The 23,712-nt window shown below is 37.4% G+C and overlaps 2 protein-coding genes across 2 annotated transcripts in view; both read left to right on the top strand.

Annotated features, from left to right (window-relative positions):
• The window catches only part of LPCAT2 (lysophosphatidylcholine acyltransferase 2), an 80,408-nt gene extending 57,078 nt beyond the window's left edge, over positions 1-23,330 (top strand). The window contains exons 12-14 of the mRNA XM_004455053.5: positions 12,320-12,418; positions 17,301-17,436; positions 20,663-23,330. Of these exons, the coding sequence (XP_004455110.1) occupies positions 12,320-12,418; positions 17,301-17,436; positions 20,663-20,847 (420 nt within the window). The 3' untranslated portion in view covers positions 20,848-23,330. The remainder of the gene's footprint in view (positions 1-12,319; positions 12,419-17,300; positions 17,437-20,662) is intronic.
• Positions 6,655-7,697, top strand: CAPNS2 (calpain small subunit 2). Its single transcript, XM_071209159.1, has one exon. It carries the CDS (start codon positions 6,773-6,775, stop codon positions 7,508-7,510), a length of 738 nt encoding a protein of 245 aa, XP_071065260.1. The 5' UTR covers positions 6,655-6,772; the 3' UTR covers positions 7,511-7,697.
• Positions 23,331-23,712: the final 382 nt, after the last annotated feature.

Below are 23,712 nucleotides of genomic sequence, written 5' to 3'. Positions count from 1 at the left end.
AGGAATTTAAAGATGCCAGGCAAGATTAAGAAACAACACTGGCTAAATCAGAAATAATTATAACAGTCGTTTCTACAGTATAACAATGTCTTCCAGTGTCTATAACAGAATTATCATTGTTCATGTCATCCTCCTGTAGCATTATATTATTGAGCAAATTCCTCAGATATTTTAGCAGTCTTTGTTGCTAGCTTGACAGTATGCCATGTGTATCTGCTTCTTATCTCTTCCTAACAGCAAGTCATACTCTTTTCTACACTATATCTCATGATACATTTAGTGTAATGTTCCACCTGACACAAATCACGATAACAAGACTATACTTCAGGCATGGTGGGCAGACATTTTCTATAAAGTCTCTGTTGCAACTCTTCAACTCTGCCATTATAGTAGAAAAGCTATCTGTATTAGTTTTCAGGCTGCTAAAACAAATACTATGCAATGGGTTGGCTTAAACAATGGGTAGTCATTGGCTCATGGTTTTGAGATTAGAAAAAGTCTAGAATCAAGGCATCAGCAAGATGATGCATTGTCCCCAAAGACTATGGTGTTCTGGGTCTGGCTGCTGGCAGTCCTTGGTCCTTGAGGTTTTTGTCACATGGCAGTAGACAAGGCAATGTCTTTTCCTTTCTCCTCCTGGTTCAGTTGACCTCAGTTTCTTGCCCTGTGGCTTTCTCTCTGCGCAGCCTTCTCTTTAAGGCCTCCAGTAATAGGATTAAGACCCATTCTGATTCAGTTGGGCCACATCTTAATTGAAGTAACCTCATCAAAAATTCCTATTTACAATGGGGTCACACCCACAGGACTGGATTAAGATTAAGAACATGTTTAACTCCAGGCCACCAAACAGCCATAGGTAATATGTAAGCAAATGGTCCTGGCTGTATATGAATAAAAATAGGCCCTGGTCTGGATTTGGCCCATGCGCTATAGTTTGCTTACCCCTGCTATATTTCATAAACTGATGAAAACAAAGAATGATATTAGCTACAAGGACTGGATTGAAGGATTGCAGTCAGTACTTATGGTGGCCTTTGTTAATTTGTGGATATGCCACAAATTAAAGAATTTTATAAACTTAAAAGAATTTTATGTTAACTAACCTAACTTCCTCTTATTGATATCCTCCCACAGTTCTAACTATTGGTTTATCATTCCACTTCACAGATGAAAAGAATGAGGGAGACTGATTGCTAATTCCTCAGATCTAGTCTGTAACAAGTTCACTTTTTCATTTTACTGATACCACTATATACACAATAGACCATCATCTCATAGAATTTAGGTAGTTACTATTTCCATTCTAAAAAATGTTTGAAAACCATTATGATTTTTCCTATTCTGCCTTCTCGCTAGAATTCAGTTTTTCTGACATGCCTAAGTCCTTTGTTTAAATATTAGACTGGAAAAGTTTGTGTGTACTTTAGCACTTTGGTGATACAGTGTTTTGGCTATTGTAAACTTCTGTGGAATTTTATTACTGTTTCACGTTAGGTGGAATGAATGTGTTTCTTTATCCCAAGTTCTTCCTGTCAGCTCTGTTCTTGGTATTCATTCAAGTGTTAAATCTTGAGTGCCAATAATAACAAACACCCTTGCTTGCCCTTCCTGTTAAGAGAAGATAGAGTGCTGTAGTATGCAGGTTTTCTGTTCATGCAGAGAGTTGGCACAGGGCTTTTGAGTGGCTTAAGTGATTGGAAATAAACACTGAAGTCTTCTATCCTTCAAGTTTCTAGTTCATGTCTGACAGGTAATATTTCATAGCTCATGTGAAAATAAATCATTTTGATTCCAATCCCAGTTAATCAGCATTAGTTATATGAAATCTACTCAACAACTTAGATGATATAATTGGCAGGGAAAGGCCATGACTTTTTGGGTGGTTCAGATGACCTTTTCTGTTCAGTTTTCCAAGTTCTTCTGAAACTTCCATGGTCCTATATATCTGACCATTTCCCTCTTAGTTCTCAGGTTGACTTATCTACTCCATTTAGTCCATCATGGTATTTTCTCTTACCAAGTATTGTTACACTAGAAGTATCTGTTTAAACATGAAAAGCATATGGTTTATTTTGGCTACTCAATGCAAGTGTATTCGGGAGGTATGTAGGGGAAACAGAGACTTCAACAGTTAAAACTTAACTTTTTTACTAGAACAAGTGAGGGATTACTGGCTGCCTCCAATAGCATAAGGAAGCAAAGAACAGGGCTTTGTAACCAGCAAATGGTGCCAGAACAATTCAATTTCCTCCTATGATAGAATGACAGTGCCAGTGACAGAAAAAAGAAATAGATATTATCTATATGGGCTTTAGAAAGGCTTTTGATTTTCTTCCAACCTGACATCCATAACTTAGGAAAGTCTGGTCCAGATCATGCTGCAGCTAGGCACAAGCCCAATTGACAGAACACCTCAGTGCAGAGTGGGAGTTGTGAGTCCTTCTATGTTATCCTAGAACAGTGTCAGTCCTCTCACCTTGAAATGCTGCCTATGGGCTGGGGGAGCAACATACATAATAGAGTGCAATCAGGAATACCTTTGAAAACAAGACAGTATGTCAGAGTGGGGATAAGGGTAAGCAAGCATGTCTTTAAAGGTCATAGAACCAAAACGAGATAAAAAAGGATTAAATTAAATTAATACATAGTTTAAAAAGGCTTGGGCACCAGAAGGAAACTAAGAATGCTGCTACTCTCACTGTTACATGGCGCATTAAAATCTGGATTCAAAATTTTAGAACTGCCTTAGTGTGCCAGGGCTGCTATGACATATACAACACAATGAGTTGGCTTAAAAAATGGGAATTTATTTTCTCATGGTTTTGGAGGCCATGCTTTCTCTGGAAGTGCGTAGTGTTCTGGTGCTGCCTTGCCACACCCTTCTAGTTCCTTGGCTTGCACCTCTGCCTGTGTCACGTGGCTTCTCCTGGCTTCGACTTTTGTTCAGTTGTCTGTACCTCTGCCTAGATTTCTGTCCTCATAAGGACTTCAGCCATATGGATCAAGGCCCACTCTCACTCAGTTTGGCTTCATCAGCATATGATGTTTGAATAGCTTATCACAAATGAGTCCTTACCTTAACTAATAACATCTTTAAAGGTCCTATTTACAAATGGGTTCACACCCACAGGAACATGTATTAGGACTTGAACATGTCTTTTTTGGGGAAGGGGCATGACTCAATCTCTGTCAGAACTAAAAAGGAACTTTGGTGTCAAATTATCCTTCCTCCTCATTTTGCAGGAGGAAATTACTTGCCCAAGGCCACACAGCTAGTTAATTGCATGACTGATGCTAGAGCTCCTAGTTCAGTGTTCTTTCTTCTACAAACTTTCACTATTGACTCTTTTTAAAGTAACCTTATTGATGCATAATTTATATATCATATTATCCACCTATTTCAAGTTTACAAGTTAGTGATTTGTTAGTAAATTTACTGTTGTACAGCCATCACCATAAGTGAGCTTTAGACTAAAGAACTCTTTGTTTCAAGATAGCCAAGCGATATTAAACCTCCTTTGAAACTTAGTAGTCAATGATAGAATCTGTTTCAATGCTGCTCACTATGAAAGGAGTGTGTGTGAGTTAATTACCTTGGAAACAACCATGTTGATGGATAGACCTTCCATCTACTGCGAGAGCATTCTTTTGAAACCATTGCTTTAATTGTTAATAGAGTATAGTTGAAGGTCCTATTCTGGGACTGTTTGAATAACTAAAATGTATTATAGCACTTAGAATATTGAATTAATTCTTCCACAAATGTTTGGGATGTAATTTTGTAAACGTACCACATGTTCTAAGGTTGCTAGAAGACATTTTAACAGAATATTGTGAATGCTTGATATGTTTTTAAAAGAAAAATTTACATATGAAAAAAATGAGTTTTAGAACATTTCTATCACCCTAATATGATCCCTTGTGTCATTAACTGTTAATCCCCATCCTCCATCTCTGCCCAATCCTAGATGACCACTAATTTATTTTCCATCTCTATAGATTTACCTTTTTAAAAATTTCATCATAAAGCTCAAATCAAATAATATATAGTCTCTTGTGTCTAGCTTCTCTCACTTAGCATAATATTTTTGAGGCTTATACACGCCATAACATGTATCAGTAGTTCATTCCTTTTTATTTTCTGAATAGCATTCCCTTTATGGATATACCATTTTGTCTATTTACCAGTTGGTGGGAATTTAGGTCATTTCCAGTTTTGGGTTATTATGAATAATGCTGCTAATAACTTTCATGTATCACTGTTGCATTTTTTGAGTTCAACAACTCTTCCTCTCGAATTGGGGTTAAATTTTCCATAAGATATTGCCTCTTCCCTGCCCTTTTCTCCCATATCTGGACAGTAGAGTTCCCCCAAACAGTAGCTAAAGTTGCTGTTAATGTTCTAATAAATAGCCTTCGGGGATTAAGTGATCCAAAGAAGAAAAGTCTCATTAATCTAATAACAGTCTTATTTTGTGTGGCTCATGAGAAACTCTTAGCTGAAAGAATGAGAGGAATTGGATTTAAACCTCAGCAAAAAACACTTCTGTAGGCATAGGAGGCACATTTTATATGACAAGGGATGCTATCAAATTAATTTGCAATATTATAAAAACAAAGCCCATGTAATTTTCTCTGAGAAAAGCTTATGTGAGTGGATTTAAATCTGAGGCCAGATGGCCCTTGTGATCCTCTAAAAGGAAGATAGTCCTTTGTGGTGCTTTGTTTTGTGTGATTAAGGAAGACATTTGGCCTTTTGTGTCCAAAGGGTCCAGTTCAGTGTGCTCATGAGTATTAAAACTAGTCATTGGAGAATTTTACACAAACCACTTAGGTATGACAGATGGAGAAAAAACTTGGCTCTAATGTCCTAAACAGAGCAGTGACCTCTAGCTACTATTCTAATTGCTAGCATAAGCCTTCTTCTATTCTAGAATTCTATACTTTACAAAGTAATTTCACATCTAATCTTTTCACTTCACATTTGAGGCTTTAGTGGTTCCGAACATTACCTATGGGATAGCCTGTTGCATGGCAGTTCAAAGCTCTTTTCAATCCAGTGCCATCCTATTTTGCCTTTATCTCCCATCACTCCCAGCAATGGACTTGCATATCGCTCCTCTCTGAATTTAATATACTGTCTCTCTGTATCCCTTGTCTATTTGGAGAACTCTGACTCAGCCTGTAGTCAGACCTACACATTATTTCTTCTTTAGGGAAGCTTCTCTTTCCCAGAATCTTTCTATAAGTAAATCTTCCTTTGCCTTAGCAGAATCCATTGCTCCCACTTTTGAATACCCAGAGTAGTTTGATAATACAGTACAATGTATTAGTTGTTTGACCTTGCGTAAGTAGCTTAGCTTATCTGATTGTTTTTTTCCTTCTCTGGAATATTTTTGCATCTTTCATAGGAATTCTATGAAACACAAACTCCAAAACATATTATATACACAAGTACTGGATTAGTGTTATTAGTAAAAATGTGAACATAGTACTTCAAATTATAATTGCAACCAATTTTCTGTGGGTCTGCATGATTCTTGAGCATAGCAATCTTATTTTATTCACCTTTGTGTTCTATCACTGAGCCCATGATCTGATACATAATAAACCTGATTAAATCATTGTGAAATAGGCAGGGGAGATATTTTATAATCATTTTTTGATTAGCAATTGAGACCAAACATGCTAAGTTAAGTAATAATTTAATTATTAAGTCCTGTTCTCCTTTCTCTTAGTTCATCAATTGAACTTCCAAAGACCTCTGAAAGATATAACTTTGACTCTACCTAATATGAAGGGTAGTTTTTCTTAAAGTATTGTCTGAAACCACATGTCACAGAGCCATTTCTGAAGATGCCTGTTAAAAATAAATAAGCAAGTCTCACAAATGTAATGCTGGGGGGGAAAAAACAGACAGAAAAAGAGTATATACTATATGGTTCCATTTTTTTAAGGTGCAAAAACTAATTTATGATGTTAGATGATAAGGGCAATAGAGAAGAGTAATTGGAAAGAGGTTCTAGAAGGCTTCTAGGGTGCTAGTGGTGTTCTGTTTCTTGATCTGGGTTCTATAACATGGGTGTGTAGAGTTTGTGAAATTCTTTGAGATGTACATTGAGATTTGTATATTAATTTATATGAATGTTACACTTCATAAAGTTTCCATGGACCCCACAGCAGAGCTACTAAATCAGAGTCTCTGGAGATGGGACCTGTGGACCCTGTGTTTTAATAAGAATCCCCTTTCAAGTTTTTCTTAGGCATGTTAAATTTTGAAAATTTCTGCTGAAGGAAGAAGATGAAGTAAATATCCTTTCAATTCCCAAGAATTCTTCAATTCTACCCTAACAATAAATATTCCTAGAAAAGTAATCCATGAGTCAGTTTCCTTCTGTTAGGAAAATGCCTGTCATCTTTATGGTACTTCAGAGAGAAACTAAGAAAGCAAAGAAATATAGAAATGCACAGTTTTATATTTTTTCTTTTAATATTATTTATTCTAATGTGTCATACATAGTATAATTTATGATTATTATCTAGAAGAGTGAAAACAATTTCATTGAAGCCCTCTAAAAAATTGGCAGGTGCTAGGACCTAATGGAATTCAGGCAACTCAAGTCTGAGTTGAGACATCACATTTCAGGTGTGGTGCAGTGTAAGCAGAAAAGCCAGTTCTTCCACATGTAAGCTATTTAGACTCCATTTCAGTTCTTTTCATACCATCTCCAAGATTTCAGCAGCTTTTACACTTGCTTGTTAAACTGAAGGCATGTTTCTTGCAAAGGCTTTATTGGAAGGGGCAGATCGAGGTCTTGGAGAGGCTCTTGGAGGCCTTCTGGGAGGTGGCCGACAGAGAGGAGGAGGAAAGATCGGAGGGATAGTTGGAGAAATTGTGAATCTTATCAGTGAAGCTACAGCAGCTCAGTATACTCCAGAACCGCCTCCTACTCAGCAGCATTTCACAAATGTGGAAGCCAATGAAAGTGAGGAAGTTAGACGGTTTCGGCAACAATTTACACAGCTGGCTGGACCGGACATGGAGGTGGGTGCCACTGACCTGATGAATATTCTGAACAAAGTCCTTTCTAAGCACAAGGACCTGAAGACTGATGGCTTTAGTCTTGACACCTGCCGGAGCATTGTGTCTGTCATGGACAGTGATACAACTGGGAAGCTGGGCTTTGAAGAATTTAAGTATCTGTGGAACAACATCAAGAAATGGCAGTGTGTTTATAAGCAATATGACAGGGACCATTCCGGGTCTCTGGGAAGTTCTCAGCTGCGGGGGGCTCTGCAGGCAGCAGGCTTCCAGCTAAGTGAACAACTTTACCAAATGATTGTCCGCCGATACACCAATGAGGATGGAAGTATGGATTTTAATGACTTCATCAACTGCCTGGTTCGCCTGGATGCCATGTTTCGTGCCTTCAAGTCTCTGGATAAAGATTCAGATGGCCTGATTCAAGTATCTATTCAAGAATGGCTGCAGCTGACCATGTATTCCTGAAAGTGAATACTGAGAAGTCAAGATCCTACCCTGAGGACAGGACTCTGAGATTCTAGCCATGCTCTCCACAGGTTCTCTGATACTGTCCAACAGCTGTCCTTTTCAGGCCAACTCCTGCACAACTCTGCAGATTGCTCATCTTGTGCTCTTCTTTACTGCTTAATTAAAACAGATTTTTCATGCAAAATATTTGAGTAATTTGTATACTAGCTTTCTGAGATACTCAATTCATATATGATGGAGGGGAATGCTAATGGAGATTTTAAAAGGTTGTTGATTGTTTGGTGAATGAATTCCAATGACTAGGAACTCTGCTGTTGGTCTAAAATGAATTTTTGAAAAAATCCTGGAATAAATCAAGAAAGCACTCAGGAGTTATATTTTTCCCTTTTAAAGGTGAGAAGAGAAATTCGAAATCTGTTTTTCTCTTAATTTTACATGTGGTCTTTCCATTAGTAAAAAATGAAAAGTGCTTTTCAGGAAATCTCCCTATTTAAGTATATAGAAACAGCTTCAGAAATGTGAAATTAAGTGATCTCATATAAGCTTAGCATTTTATTATGACAGAGCAACTATCTAAAATTCCAGATTCTTTAGTCCTGTTATTCTTCATATCCATTGGTGTCCAGTAAAAAAGCACATGGCAATTTTGTTTTGTTTTGATATATTTGTATAGAGGGTCAAGGGCATTGTGGGCTAAAAGTGTGTACCTGTAGTTCAAAATGTCTCCGCTGCCTTAGTGAATCAAAATGATCTTTCTTACATGTACTTCATATAAAATCAGGCATGCTCAACTGATGTAAGCCAGCTCTTGTCATGGCTTGCTCTGCCTTGGAACAGGAGAATTCTTTTGTTTCTCTTTGACAACTGCAGGGAGGAAAAAAGTAAATAAAGATAAAACAAAACCTTAAATAAATAGTAGTCAGTTAAATAGAATAAAAAGCAATATAGGAAACAAATATTATTGACTATTGCCAGTAGTTCTTAGCCCTGGCTGTAATTTAGACTCACTTGGAGAGCTCTTTAACCATTCCAAGGTCCACAAGATGGAGGAATAGAATATGGATTAGAGTGGACTTACTGATATTCTATTCATGAACTATTGTGATTAGTAATCGAAGAAAATGTGGCATTGGTGTGGAGAAAGTGGCCATGGTGGGTGCTGGGGGTAGGGAGTGGGAGAAAGAGATGAGATGTGGGGGCATTTTCAGTACTTGGAGTTGTCCTGGGTGGTGCTGCAGGGACGTTATATGTCCTCCCATGGCTCACTGGGTGGAATGTGAGAATGTGGACCATTGACCATGAGGTGCAGTGGTGCTCAGAGATGTATTCACCAAGTGCAGTGAATGTCTCATGATGATGAGGAGATTGTTGTTATGAGGGAAGGAGTGGGGTGAGGGGGGTGGGAGGGTATATGGGGACCTCACATTTTTTAATGTAATATTAAAAAAATAAAAGACAAAAAGGGGGGGGGGGAAAAAGAATACTGATGCCTGAGTCCCACCATGAATGAGTTAAACAAGGATCTTTAGAGTGGAGCCGGCTGATGAATATTTTAAGCCCTACTAGACGATTTTAATGAGCAGCCAAGGTTGAGATTCAGTGTTTTAAAGTAAGGCTGGCATGCAGTATTTCTTTCAAATGTTTCAGCTGAAACTGAAACCAGGCTAGGAGAGTCAGTGTTGACAGTGTCCTGGAGAAGGAATTTAGAAATACTGAGAAACTGCCATCCAAAAGTTGTAGTCATACTTCTCTTGTGTAGGTCTTGATTTGGCTTTATGATTTTGATTCAGGCTTTTACAATGGAGCACACAAAATCCAGAATCCCAGTGCAAGTGGGCTCAGGGGTAGAGAGGTTGCATTCACAAGTGCTGAGAACACCTACCTACTATTTAATTAGTTTTAAGTCCTCTTGCTTCTCTGGATCTTAATGTATCCCCTTTCTCCCAGGCTACCTTTGAGTTCGAAGGTAAATTTTTCCTCTTTGACTCACTTAGAAGTAAGTTGTAAATGATGTAACTGACCTGTTAACAGCCCTCAGCTGCCTGTTAGAAATCCCCAGTGAAATTTGGAGAAGTTGGCATTTGGCCTCTGTGTTCACCACTATCACCGTCGTTCTAATATTTATGAAACACCACATGCATATGATTCTGAACTAAGCCAACTGTAGAGATCATATCCACTTTCCTGAAGCAACTTGTAATTTAAGCTTGGTCTGGTGTGCTGCTTAGACTAAGTGTGGTTATGCAAGTAATGAGGCTGCTACTAGCAACCAAACGTTAATATCAGCCTCCCTATTTTATCCTAAAGCCACTTATGTATTAGGCATGGATGTTGGAGAGTAGCCAGGAAAAGGGAAGGTTGCCAGGTGTCTTTTAAGGTCCTAGATATATAATTTAACCTCTCCACATGATGGTTGTGGAAAGGACAATGTAGCCATTGCCTTTCCACTGATTTTCTAGGAATTAACTTATTTTAATTAATATATTAAAAAGCACTTCTGAAGGTGCTTCAAGATCCCTAGACATATTAAATATAGTGCCCTACAGGTACTTCCACAAATATTTTTTAAGGCCCTACTATGTTTTACAATACTAATGATAGGGATTTCTGAGTTTGCTGTACAAATCATTTTTTATAAACTGATACACTACTACTCAAAAATATTTCAAACATGACCTTTAAGATGACATACAAATTTTGAATATTTTTGAAAGTTTGCTGTTGTTAGATGCTATTACAGGCTAGTTTTACTAGGAAATCGGTGATAAAAATTCTAACCATTCAGACAACCTATGACTATACTTCAGTGTCCATAAGTAATTACACTATTCTCTAGAACATCTCTTTAAGACTCTTACACTGTTTGGTGGAGGCAGAAGAAATTTACTTATTTTGAACATTATTTCCCCAAGCTACTCAACCGATAAGGCTAATTAAAACCAGCCATCACTAGTACATGAGAAAATTAAATGGTGGCAGCACAAGAAGGAAATTATGTTCTTTAAAATTCTGCCTTTTCTGAAACTTTCATGAGTGATGAAAGTGTAGATATTGAGTGTGGTGGTAGTTACACAGGTGTATATGTTTGTCAAAACACGTCATATACACTTAAAATTGATATATTTTACTGAGTATAAATTATATTTCAATAAAGTTAATTAAAGAAAAGGGGGAAAAAAAGCCCTCTTATAGGCTGATATCTAGACAAAAATGGAAGCCAAATGACATGAGTTTTGTCTCAGGAATAAACCCTGTTACTTTAGAGAAATCTTGAAATCTCTCTGTTTCTATCTTCTTTGGGAAAATGAAATTAACTTATTATTCCTTTTACTTTGCACCTTACAGTAAGATAAAGTACTATGGTGAAAGTGAGTCTTGACCTTTTATATCTTGTTTGCATTGAGAAACTGATAAAAGGTCACTAATTTTTCCCTAAAAAAAATTTACATGCATAATTGCATACCATTGCAGGGACTTCACGCCATACCCTCCCCCTCCCCCCCACCAGCTGATCAATGATCTCTAATGAAGAATGCTTGCTTTAGTGTTTTAGAATGAACCCAGCGTTATAGGTAAGGGGAGATGAGAAAGGACCCTATTAGTTTTTAGTGCCTGCCTAAATCCTAGAGAACGGAAATACACTGCTACTGCCAGGGAAGGAAAACAATCCTTGCCCTTAAAGGAGCTCTTGACTGAAATGTAGATACTTAGGCACAGTTGAAGATTATAATCTTAATGATGCTGAACATTATTCGTTAATCCATCAACTACTGCACTGGGGCTTTATTGCTATTAGTTCCTGGTTTTTCTAGGAATTTATCATTTGAAGATTTTCCTGCCAAAATGATCTAACACCTAGCATTTATAATCATAGTGTTTGTTTACAGTTCTTTCTCCCTCCTTCTCTCCCTCCCCCTCTCCATCTTTCTCTTCCATTCTCCGTCTCATTTTTCTCTCTCTCCTCTCCTCTTCCTTTCCTTCTTTTTAGTTCTCTCTTTGTTCTCTTCCCTTTATTCCTCCTTCCCTCTGTGCTTTACCTCTCTCTCCCTCCATCCCTCCTTTACTTAAGTCCTTTGTTTCATCTTCATTTTCATCTTCTGAGTGTTTCTTGTCCAGTTAAGAAGTTACTGTGTAGGAAAAACTCTGTTCAGTGAGCCTGGATTAGTCCCCTCTTTCATATTACCATCACAAAATGCCTCTTGTGGCATATAGGTAACTTCATACTAGTTTTGTTTCATCTCCAGTGGCTTAGAAGCAGCAATTTACGTAAAGTGCAGGATCTTCTGAGGCCTGATATCCTCAAGTGGCCATTGATGCTACCCAAGTTTGCTCCAGCTGCTTCTGGTTTACTGAAGATTAAGTCTGGAAGAAAGAAAGAATATGGCTGCAAATATAGCCTCAATTTGCCCCTTTCCTTTCCCTTCTATATTCTACACCTTTTGGTGTGTAAAGGTATTGTGGTGTTGGCCCTCATGGCAGGTGGAATGAATGGTTCACTCCCATCTAGGATGAATGTCCTAGATCCTGCCTTCAAACAGGATTCCCATCAGGGCTGAACAAAAGAACCCACACTGGGACCTCAGTGATAAAATATTGATAATGATTCCTAAGTAGAAAATATGTTCCTCTGAATCAGGAATGGGTAGACTACTTGCTGCTCCACTTCACTGTGTACTTTTTTGCAAAAGCCTGAGTGCAGAATGATGTTGGGCTTCATGGCATATCTAAATTTTACCCTGCAGGCTTTGGTTAATGGTAATTCAACTAGTGGCCCACCTAATCAATTTCTCTCTTTTCCTTTCACAGAACCATGATGGCAGTATCGACTTCCGAGAGTATGTAATTGGCCTAGCTGTCTTGTGCAACCCTGCCAACACAGAGGAGATCATCCAGGTGGCGTTTAAGGTACTGTCAGCCCCACTGAAAGCATCCCAGGCTGCCTCACAAACAGGTGTTGACTCTAAGTGTATTAATTTGAGAATCACTGAATCTATTACATGAGCTTGTAGATCTGTTGTGACATGGACAAGAGAGTAATGAGATTAAGCCAATTGCTATTGAAAAATAAAGAAAACACAAGCATCAGTTTAAGCAGAAAAGTCTTTAGAAGCAGCCTACTTAACATTAACAACATCAAGATTGAAGAGCAGGTGATTTAACATATTAACTTTAAAAATTATTTATTTTCAGCCTCCCCACTTTGAAGCCCCAAAGTGAGTTTTATAAATAAACATGACCTGTCACTAGTCATCCTAATTCGTCATCCGTAAAGTCCTGTTCCATCCTTATTTTCTCACCCTGTATGTCAAAGATACTTTAAGTGGTATTTTCCTAATAGAATTTATTTTGTTATGGTGTCAGGTGAACACCATTATAAACTTCCCAAATCTCCACCTGGCACATTTTCCTGTAGTATATTTTCACAGCATTACAGGGAGCTAAGTTAGAGGCAGATGAATAAAATCTGTGGTCCCAGTCCCCAGCAGCGCTGAATGGAAGTTTGAATTTTGAGATCCAGACTCCCTTCATCACTTACATGTATGAAGAGAAATGGAAGAATACATTCCCAAAGTGTGTTTTCAGTTCTTCTGAGGCTGGAGGTACTTCATCTAGTATTAAGTTAAATGATGCCTTTGAGTTCTAAGCTTGTATGGTCACCTCTCAAGTAGAACAAAAACTTGATCTCCTGATCTGTCTTAAAGAAACCTTTTTATATTGCTCTCTTCTTGTCCAGGCGCTTTGTCTATTTGCTTCCATCCAGCAGGCCTGCCCTGACCTTTGTTATTCTTGTTCCCTGAATGTACCTCTTCCTGATTTTCTCTGAGAAGAATATCCCACTGGGGCTCTGACCAGCCTTCTTTCCTCTGTTATCTAAAGAGACTCTCTCTCTGAGTACTTTCTTATGCCTTCAAGGCCACCAGGGATAGCCCCAGGAATTTTTCATGTGTTCTATCACTGATAGAGGAGTCCCTGAGTTTACTTTTTATTTCAGATTGGTTTAAACTGAGTTATTGCTAAGCCTGTAAAGAACCTAAAAAGTTGATGCTTAGCAGATGGTCATAAGGCAAATTCCAGAACTTTTTCCAACTTTAAAACCTTTGGCTTTTACAGGCTTATTCATCATAAAACCTAAAATTACACATATAGCTAACTTATTCTGATCCAAATATTTCTGCTTCTGTTTTAGGATTGTATATGTAATAATAAGTTAGGTTGAGTAAATGGCCACTTTGGGTTTACCAATGAAAGGCCCGATGGAAAAGTTGGCCCTTAATCCCAGTAATTACTGTTTTTAAAGAAGATGTGAGATTTTTATCTGGCCTAGACCTTGGTTTGGGGGGAAGGGGTGGGAGGAAAGAAGGACCTAAAACTATAATTGGCTTTTTTTTTCCAATAAGGCAAAGGTCATGCTTTACATTGGTTATTTTCCAGTGTTTTCAGGTATGCTTTATGATTATGAAAATATTTTGGCATACTTTTATTTTTCATGTAATAATATTCTTTTGCGTATAAGATCCTTTCACATCCTTTTACTTGGGTAGCATTTCACAGTTATAATCACAGAAATGTTTTTATCTCCTTTCATCTTCACGGTGACATTTAGAGGTAGAATAATAGAGTTCTTCAGATGCAAGCAATAAAACTGGCTGACTGTGCCAAAAGAGGAATGCATGTAAGGCTGGGGAGTAGGCTCAAGGAAAGCCTCAGAACCGCTCTAGAGGACCCAGCTATAGGGACTGCTCTACTCTTTCTCTTAAGCACTGTAGTTGAAATGAGCAAACCCCAACTCTGTTCAAAATTAAATTTCCAGGAAAGGTCTAAGTGATCTTGAACCATGTGCCAGCTGGGAAAGACAGGATACTTTGATTAGGCATCCCACAGTAGTTTATGCAATGGGAAGATATTATTTCCTCATGGGAAACTAGTCTGTTAAACTTTCTACCAGAGCCTAGATCATAAGGCCTTAGATCTGGGAACTTTATAGCAGGGAGACTGAAGGATGAAAAGTGAGGGAAATTGAGGATGGTTGGTTAGTGAGGGAATTATCTGGGGGTAGTTGTGGCAAAGGACTGATCTAGGGAAATAAAAGTCTCCAGTATAAACCTGTGAAGGAAACTTACACAGAGTGAGAGTCCTCACAGCCCAAAAGTGGCAAGAATTTAGACTGTTAAGATGAATTAGTGAAAACTCTTTAGAGATGGAATTTGAAGTTGTAATGTACCTTTGAAGAAAGCTTAGAGCCAGTGAGGAGGTGGGAGGGCACTGAATCCTGGCAATTACAACTGGAAGTCCATGGTCCCCAAAGAACCTTGGGGCTACAGGTTGTGAAAAGGATTGCTAACATATTTTTCACTTTCAACTATCTTATCTCCCAATTAGTGGTTGAATGGTGGAAAATGGACAAGAAGCTTGTACTTTCTCAGCTAGGGACAGCAAAACACTCTTAAAGTTCTATTTTTCCTTCTACCTTCATGGAAAATTAAAGCACTGTTTGGTATTTGCTTGTTCTTTTCATGATTAACACATTTCATCTAATGCCTGTTTTCTCTATTTTTATTATTTTTCTGATCATAAATTGATACCTTAACAGCAGGAACTCTGGATATTATTGCCTGGATTTTGTTATCCACTCTACTACTTACTAATTGTATAATATTAGGAAAGTTACTAACTTTCTTGTGCCTCAGCTTTCTCCTCTGTAAGATAGACCTAATAATGGCATCTCCCTTAGTCTTATGATTATCATGAGAACTAAACGAGTTATTGCATATAATGTGATTTGAACACTTTTGGCCAGTGCCTGCGAAGTATAAGTGCTTATATCATTTACTCTTTTTTTTTAAAGATTTATTTATTTATCATCACCTTCCTTCCCCAGGTTGTCTGCTGTCTGTGTTCATTCGTTGTGTGTTGTTCTGTTTTCGGTTGTATTTTCATTAGGCGGCTCCAGGAACTGATTCTGGGACCTTCCAGGTTGGGAGAGAAGTAGTTACTGTCTTGTGCCACCTCAGCTCCCTGTTCTATCTTCTTATTTTCTGTCCTCTGTGTCTCTTGTTGCATCATCTTGCTGTGCCAGCTCTCCAAGTCAGCCAGCTCTTCTGTGTGGGGTAGCATTCCTGTGCCAGATGGCACTCCCATGTGGGTTGGCATTCCTGTGCAGACCAGCACTCCACCTGGGCCAGCTTGCCCTTACCAGGAGGCCCTGGGCATTGAACTCTGGACCTCCTATATGGTAGACAGGAGCCCAACTGCTTGAGCCACATCTGTTTCTCATCATTTACTCTTAATACTTAGGAAAAAAATTTAAATATGGGGTAATTATCCATTAGCTATCCCTGTTTTGCTGCTTGACTTTCACCCTATCCCACCCTACTACCTTTTTCTTCTCCACTTATAAATATATTCATTCTCTTCCTTCCTAAAGACAGCCTTCTCTTGTACATCCAGCTACCACCCAATTTATCTCCTTCCCTCTATTCCATCCCTTTTTTACTTTATTTTTATGCCATTGAAAGAAGAGTCCATACTTGTTTCTTCTACCTTTCACTTCTATTCATTCCTTAATTCCCATTTCTGTCTTGATTCAATTTCCAATTCCAGTTCCCTGAAATTGGGTTCACTAAAGTCATCAAGACTTCCTAATTACCAAATCCAGCATTTTTTTTTGCTTCTTGCTTGGCCTTTCCATGGTATTTACTCAGTTGGCCACTACCACTGTCAGAGTCTCTTCATCTTTCCTGAAAGCCCTCCCTTAGCTTCCAAGATGTTGGTTCTCCTTTCTGTCTGACTGCCTACTCTTAGAGTTCATTGTCAGTTCCTCTTCCCTATCTGTGTGTTTTTTGCTGTTTCCAGGGCTTTGTCTTACTTTGTACATTCTCTGCAGATAAACTCAAATACATCCACAGTTTCATTTCTTACCTGAATTATTATCTCAAGTTTCATCAATCTTCTGAGCGGATATGCCAGATATCTTGCTTCCTCCTGGCAGCTCAAACTCAAATTCCACCTGTTCAGGTCCAACTCTTGATCTAATCTTGGAACCTGTTCCTCCGACTATTGTCCTACTCTTGTTTAATGTAACCCACTTCCACCTAGTTGCCCAAACTAGAAACTTCAGTCATCTTCAGCTCCTTTTTTTCCATCATTATAAGCATCTAAGTGATATGCAAGCCCTGTCTTTGTTTCCTTGTAAATTCTGTCCCTTCCTATCCTTCCTGCTTCTTTGTCATAGACACTTAAGTGGTTTTCTTGCCTCTAATTTTACCAACAACCCATTCTTCTGCCCATAATCCATCCTCCACATTATGCTTAAGAGAACTCCCTCTACTGGCATATGATCATACCACATCCCTTCCCATCAACTAGTAGATTAGGTGTGGCAACATATAACCATCATGGTCATATTTCTACTTCTCCTTCAGTCTCCTGTTTGGAGTCCCAGGCAATCAATTGCTATACCACATTCTGAGAACCAACTCAAATGTCATCTCATCTTTAAAACCTTTGCTGACCCATTTGGGAGAATTCATCATGCTCTCCACAGGACTTCCATGTCCCTTGTACTCACTATTGTTATAGCCCCTATTTTGATTCTGTCCCACTCCACCATTAGACTGTAAGTGCTGGGTGGATAGCAGAGACAATACTTTCTTCATATATGTATCCCTGGCCCCTGTCACAATAAATGTTTGAATTATTAAAGATATTTGAATTATTCCAAGATTATGCCATACCACTGTTGCTCTGAGGGACCTAATTCCTATATTTCATTTTCTTTTTCCTTCAGCTCTTTGATGTTGATGAGGATGGCTATATAACAGAAGAAGAGTTTTCTACTATTCTGCAGGCTTCCCTTGGAGTACCTGACCTTGATGTCTCTGGTCTCTTCAAGGAGATAGCCCAAGGGGATTCTGTTTCCTATGGTGAGTAGGCTGTTTGGTCTCCTGATTCAGTTTACAAGGAAGGCAGCCATACTGTAGATTGATCTACATAAAATGATAATTTCCCAAAACTAATTTTATTAATAATAGAAGTAATAGTAATAATGATGATGACCATAAAATGGGAGTAGTAATATAATAATAATAATTAATTTTTGAGAAGTTACCATATGCCAAGCACACTTCTACACATTTTATATATATCAACTCATTTAATCCTTATAGCAAGCTTAGTTAATTAGTACACTTAATTGTGCTCATTTCATTGAGATATAAAGAATTAAGTCAATTACTTAAGGCCACCCATTTAGAGAATGGTAGAGCAGGATTCAAATTCCAAGGCTGACTGGCTTTAAAGCATGCACCACTGACCTTTACGCTTTCCTGCCTCTCATTTCCCTCATAGCTGCAGCCCTCTTTAAGGGGCTTTTCCTCTCTGTTATCAGTGTGGCCAGGCCAAACTGAGCAAGTTAACCAAGTTGGCTGGTAATCCCAGTAGACAGATAGGGCAGAGTTAACAATAGTTATAGTAGCTAAAGCATTAATTATTTTCTGTTACCGGCTCGTAGAAGCTTTCACGTTCATTATTTCATGTCATCCTGGTAGCAACTCCAGTGAGGTAGGCACTATTATGGAAGAAAGCTTTGTGGCAGAGTGGCAGGTCCATCCATCAGTGACTGACCTTTCTCCTGGTGGCTTTAGTCAAAACATGTCCCATTTTGCTAAAGGACTGTAGATCAAATTCACGTGCAGTCATTTATCGAGAAACACCCTTCAATGGACAGATCTTAGTGATTGTTTCCCTGCTTTAGCTTTGATGTGTTCATAGATGGCAGGGTGACTTATCATTTCCAAGTCTCTTTCCTCTGGCTGGAGGGAGACTAATCTTGAATGACGTTTTTCTTATGGTGTTCAAAGAGTTTCAGCTTGTTAACTTTCATGGGAGGGAAATTGGATCACATACTTCCTTTGCTCTCTGTTTTTAATTACTGTCATTTTGGTTGCCCTTTATAATTCCATTTTAGGTAATTAGGTGCCTAGGGCACTTACTCTATTGAGTTCATTTTGTAAAAATGAGAAAATATAAAGTGAGGAAATATATACGGAGACAAAACATGAGTCATAAGCCCCATGAGTACTAATTGTTTCTCTGACCATTTTCCTTTCATAAGTCAGACACTTTATTGCTTCAGACTACCAAATTTTAAAAATACGTATTTTGAAGAACTTTTTCAAAGGAAGCTAAGACTACAAATGATTTGTAGATAACCATAATTTTACCTATTATAATAATTTTTTAGATAAACAGTCTTGTTTTTTGGAATTCAGTTTTTTCCAGATTATGCAGAATATCTCCCTTTCATGACTATTATACAAATCCACATTTGCTGAAGTTGGGAGAAATATTTGAAATATTTAAGTATGGATTAAAAAAAAAAAATAGGTCTCGTGAATGTAGCCATTTAAATAGTGTGTGATTATTAAAATTGCTTTTGGTCTTATCTTTACATTAGCTAAATTAATGCCCAAATTCCACTTATAGCCAGTTCACAGGAAAGTTTTAGAAATTTGTTACTCTTTAATGCCACTGACATCCAGCAGAGGACAGATATTATATTTTGATATTTTGAACAAAGCACAAGCCTAGAAATTAAAACTTGGTTTCAGTGGATCAACTTACATGCTGACTTACTGTAGAAATTCTTCTCTGTCTCTAGCAGGGAAATAGATGCATGCAGGGGAGCCTTATTTTGGATATTAAGGAGATTATTAATAACTCACCTGATTTGGAAATATAAAGTAGTCTGTTAATTCAAAATGATGTTGGAAATTGGAAAGAATGATTTGGGCTCAATCTGGTAACTTACTCATCACTAAAACCTGTTTTTATCTTTAGGAATTATTAAATAGCCTAAAGTACTGCAGGAATGAAGTAAACTAGATATCAGAGGATTTTTTTAAAAATGATTAGAAAAAGGACATTGGGTTTAAATCCTTTTATTGTAGAATCAAATAGCAAGCTGATTCAAAGACAAAGCTTTCTTTGCTCTAAGAATTCAATAAAGTTTTCTTCACCCAATCAGGAAAAAATAGAGAAATTTCAAAATTAAGGGCAATACTATATTTCAGAAACTCCAGGTTATTGGAGGCTTGAGGTTCAGTCCCTGATGGTTACCTTAATAAGTCTTCTATAGTTCTAGCTCTGTTCCTAACTCTAAAACACTTGAAATAAAAAGGCCCTTTACTCAGAGGTCTTGTGATATTAGTACGTATTATACACTCTGCTAGCCATTATTGATCTAAGCCAAGGCTCAGCTTTTTAAAACTGCATTTTTGAATACCAAGTTAAAGGTTAAATAGTTTTAAAAGCCAGTAATGGAACTTTTGGGGTAATAGAATTTTTTTTAACAGTTTTTATTGTGAAAAGTGACAAAAATTCAGAAAACTGAATAAAACGGAAATGTAGAACATAATGAAGTTTTATATAATGAACACCTGTGACACTACCACTCAGGGCTAGAGCCCCCAAAACCACTGCATGCAGCTTTCCAACCGCAACCCCTTTCTCTCCCTTACAGAGGGAGAGTACTGTCCTGACTTGAAAAGGAAAGTCTGCCTTACTTTTTATAGTTTTAACACAAAATTGTGCACCCTTAAGTACTCCATTTTAGTTTTGCCCAAGCTTTTGAACTATATATAAATGGAATACTACAGCATGTGCTCTTCTATATCTGGTTTCCTTCATTCAACATTATGGCTTTAAGATTCATCCATATTGTTACAAAGAGGCTGTTCGTTCATTTTCATTGTTTTATAGCATTTTGTTCCATGAATGTGTTACAATATAGACATCCATTCTACTGTTGATAAATATCTGAATTGTCTCCTTTTTTTACCTGTTATAAATAATGTTGCTATGAACAGTCTTATATATGACTCCTAGAGCTAAATACACACTTGTCTCTAGATTATATTCTGCCTAGAAGTAGAATCAAAGGTCATAGAGTATGCCTATCTTCAACATGTCTAGGTAATGGAAAAAACTATTTTCCAAAGTTCTTGGGCAATTTATATTCTCACCAGTAGTGTTTGAGAGTTGAGTAATAGAATTTTGCTATAATTGTATTATTAAAGTCATGTGTTAATCTGCATCATGCCAAAAGAAGATTTGCCCCAATTTATTGGATTTTTTTTTCTCCTCTTCTAGAGGAATTTAAAAGTTTTGCCCTGAAGCATCCTGAATATGCCAAGATATTTACAACATATTTAGACCTCCAGACGTGCCATGTGTTTTCCTTACCAAAAGAAGTCCAGGCAGCTCCCTCAGTCGCAAGTAATAAAGTCAGTCCTGAGAATCATGAAGAAAGCACCTCAGACAAAAAAGATGACTGAAAGCAAATATTCCTAATGAGGAAAACACAGTGGCTTCACTTGAAACTGTAAAGGCATTTATTGATAACATTTTAACTATGTTTGTTGAGTAATGATGAAGTTAAGATGGAAAACTTTTTATAATAGATTTTCATATTAAAATTGCTTTTATTCACATGTGTGTATCAAATCATATTCCTTTTTTGTTATTTTGTGCTTTATTGATTGATTTAGTGCTGAAAAATATCATGTTTTATGATTTTTCAGTTTAATTTGCATATCCTAATGATTATAATAGTATTATTGACTGGTAAGCATTAATCAAACTGGAAAGAGCTTTAAACGTATAAACAATTTTTAATCTACTTTTCTCTAGAGAAAAAAAGGTAATATTCTGTCATTTCTAATCCCTTCCCATCTGGAAATAAGAATGAATAGTCAGGGAAGTAGACAAGGCTCAACTGATAGAGCATCCACCTACCATATGAGAGGGTCCAGGGTTCAATACTCAGGGCCTCCTGACCCGAGTGGTGAGCTGGCCCATGCGCACAGCTGCCGCGTGCAAGGAGTGCTGTGCCATGCAGGGGCGCCCCTGCATGGGGGTGCCAGACGCACAAGGAGTTTGCCCTGCGAGGAGAGCCGCCCTGTGTGAAAAAAAGCGCAGCCCGCCCAGGAGTGGTGCTCCACAAACAGAGAGCTGATGCAGCAAAATGACACAACAAGCAAGAGATGCAGTTTCCCGGTGCCACCAAGGGTGCAAGCAGATACAGAAGAACACACAGTGAATGAACATAGAGAAAAGACAGCGGCGGGGAGGGGAAGAGGAGAGAAATAAAATCAATCTTTAAAAAAAAAAAAAGAATGAATAGTCAGAGGAGCATCAAAGAGTTAGTGCTTTTAACTTCAGATTGTTTCTTCCATTTGCATTTCAGTTTCTTAGAGTACTGAATATGAGTGCGTTGGATGGGAGAGCTCCATTAATGAGAGACTCCTTCAGAACTCATGTTCTCTTTAGCATGCATGTGTATCACAGATTTCCTTAACTATCTGCCAAGGAAATCATATCCTTCTGCCTGATCTAAAACTTTGTTTAAAATACAGCAGCTATGGCCAAAGGCTAAGTGGGAATTGCCTTATTGAAGGTAACATTGATTGCCTAATGAGAATAATTAATTGTTTGCCACAGAATTGAATTATATTTGAATTGGATGATTCAGAATGTAGTTCTTGCCCAATAAATAAAACAGATTTGCCCAATTTACATATTAAAAGTAATATATTTTACCACCTAAATATGAGTTCATTTTGTCTAAAGCTCAGACTTTAGAGCTTGTCATTAATGTCAACATGGAAAGCATAAAAGATGCCAAAGAATCACCAAAAGCAGGGAATCCAAAACCTACTTTATTGATATAAGACCACAATTTAAGCCCCAAGGAGGGATCTAACAGTGACATTTTTTCCTTTAGGGTAAGCAGTAGTATCACTAAAGTGCCATATATTTTGTTTCTTATGGATGCATACTGCTAATATTATTTATCACTTATGTTTAAGATTTTGAACAAAGAAGCTATTTATTAATATTATGTAGAAAAGTAGTTGCTTCATATTCTGAACTCAGTCCTTGAAATCAATCTCTTTGTTTTGGCTTATATTGATGATTCACCCCAGGCTAGTTTTTTTTAATCCTTTTCCTTTTTTGAGGAGGTACTGGGGATTGAACCCAAAACCTTGTAGTTGGGAAGCAGGGGCTCAACTGAGCTACAGCCACTCCCCTTAAATCCATTTTTGAAATGGAGACAGTCTTTACTGAAGTCTCACAAGAGGTATCAGAGTTTATATTTGGTCAAGAGTCATTATTTCATGCAGTTTTACATAATAAGCAATTAGTGTTGTAATTTAACAGATAGATATGCATTTAGTCCAGGGATTCTAAACCTGTTTTGTTCCACGGACTCCTTTGCCAGTCAGATGGGAAATCATGGCCCCTTTCTAAGTCCACACTATACTGTGCATTATTTAATAAATAAATCATACCCTCACCAACACATCCCACAAGAAAATGTTTTTTTGAATTTCAGTTCAAGCTCATGGACCCCTGATTAAGAACCCCTGATTTAGATAACTGAACATCAAAAACTTGTGTACTTAAGTATATATGATTGTCTGCTTTTTATCTGTCTTATGCTATTTATTAAATAGCATTGAAAGAGCTGAAAATAATTGCTTAAATAGTTAGGACAGTGTATGTCTGTTTTATGCACTTGAGTGAATGTAATATTCAGATACCATTATTGTTTATCACAGAAAACATATATTAATCCTATTCATGAAAATATGGCATTGTAAATGAAAGGCTTTCTATAAAGCTATTGCAAGTGATCCTGTTGTTTTCCTGTTTTAAAATAATATCTTTTGCCCTTTAATTCCACTAGTCATCTGTCAGTGTAATATTCCTATTTTTTATTATGTTACTGAATAAATAAACTTGCCATGTAAAATGATTCTTGGTCTTTGAAAAATTCCAATTTTACCATTTTGTCTCAAACATAATATACCTTTTTAATATTGTGCTTTGAATATGTTTACATATGTGTGACTATGATTAATCATTATTGTTTGCATTTAAGCTTTATGAAATGTCAGAAATGATTTTACTCAAATTTTACTCAAAGTAGCTATAGTTATTCTGAAAAAAGTTGGCTTTTGACAGGGTTGGGTTTAGATAATAACAAAAATCATAGTCACCAGTATTACTACCAAGCAGGCCTCTGTTTTCATACCATCCCATTGAAGAGTTCTTTCAAAGAGGCTTTTCTACTCTTAAGATTTGAAATAAAAAATTAAATTTCATTGAACAGTTAAATGCACTATGGCTTTATAAAA

This window comes from Dasypus novemcinctus, chromosome 18 (assembly GCF_030445035.2).
Source record: "Dasypus novemcinctus isolate mDasNov1 chromosome 18, mDasNov1.1.hap2, whole genome shotgun sequence".
Lineage (NCBI taxonomy): Eukaryota > Metazoa > Chordata > Mammalia > Cingulata > Dasypodidae > Dasypus > Dasypus novemcinctus.
This window is presented reverse-complemented; position numbering and strand designations above follow the sequence as displayed.

What these genes read in the sequence shown, in the direction of transcription:
- CAPNS2 (XM_071209159.1), top strand. Translation starts at nt 6,773, where the DNA reads ATGTTTCTTGCAAAGGCTTTATTGGAAGGGGCAGATCGAGGTCTTGGA.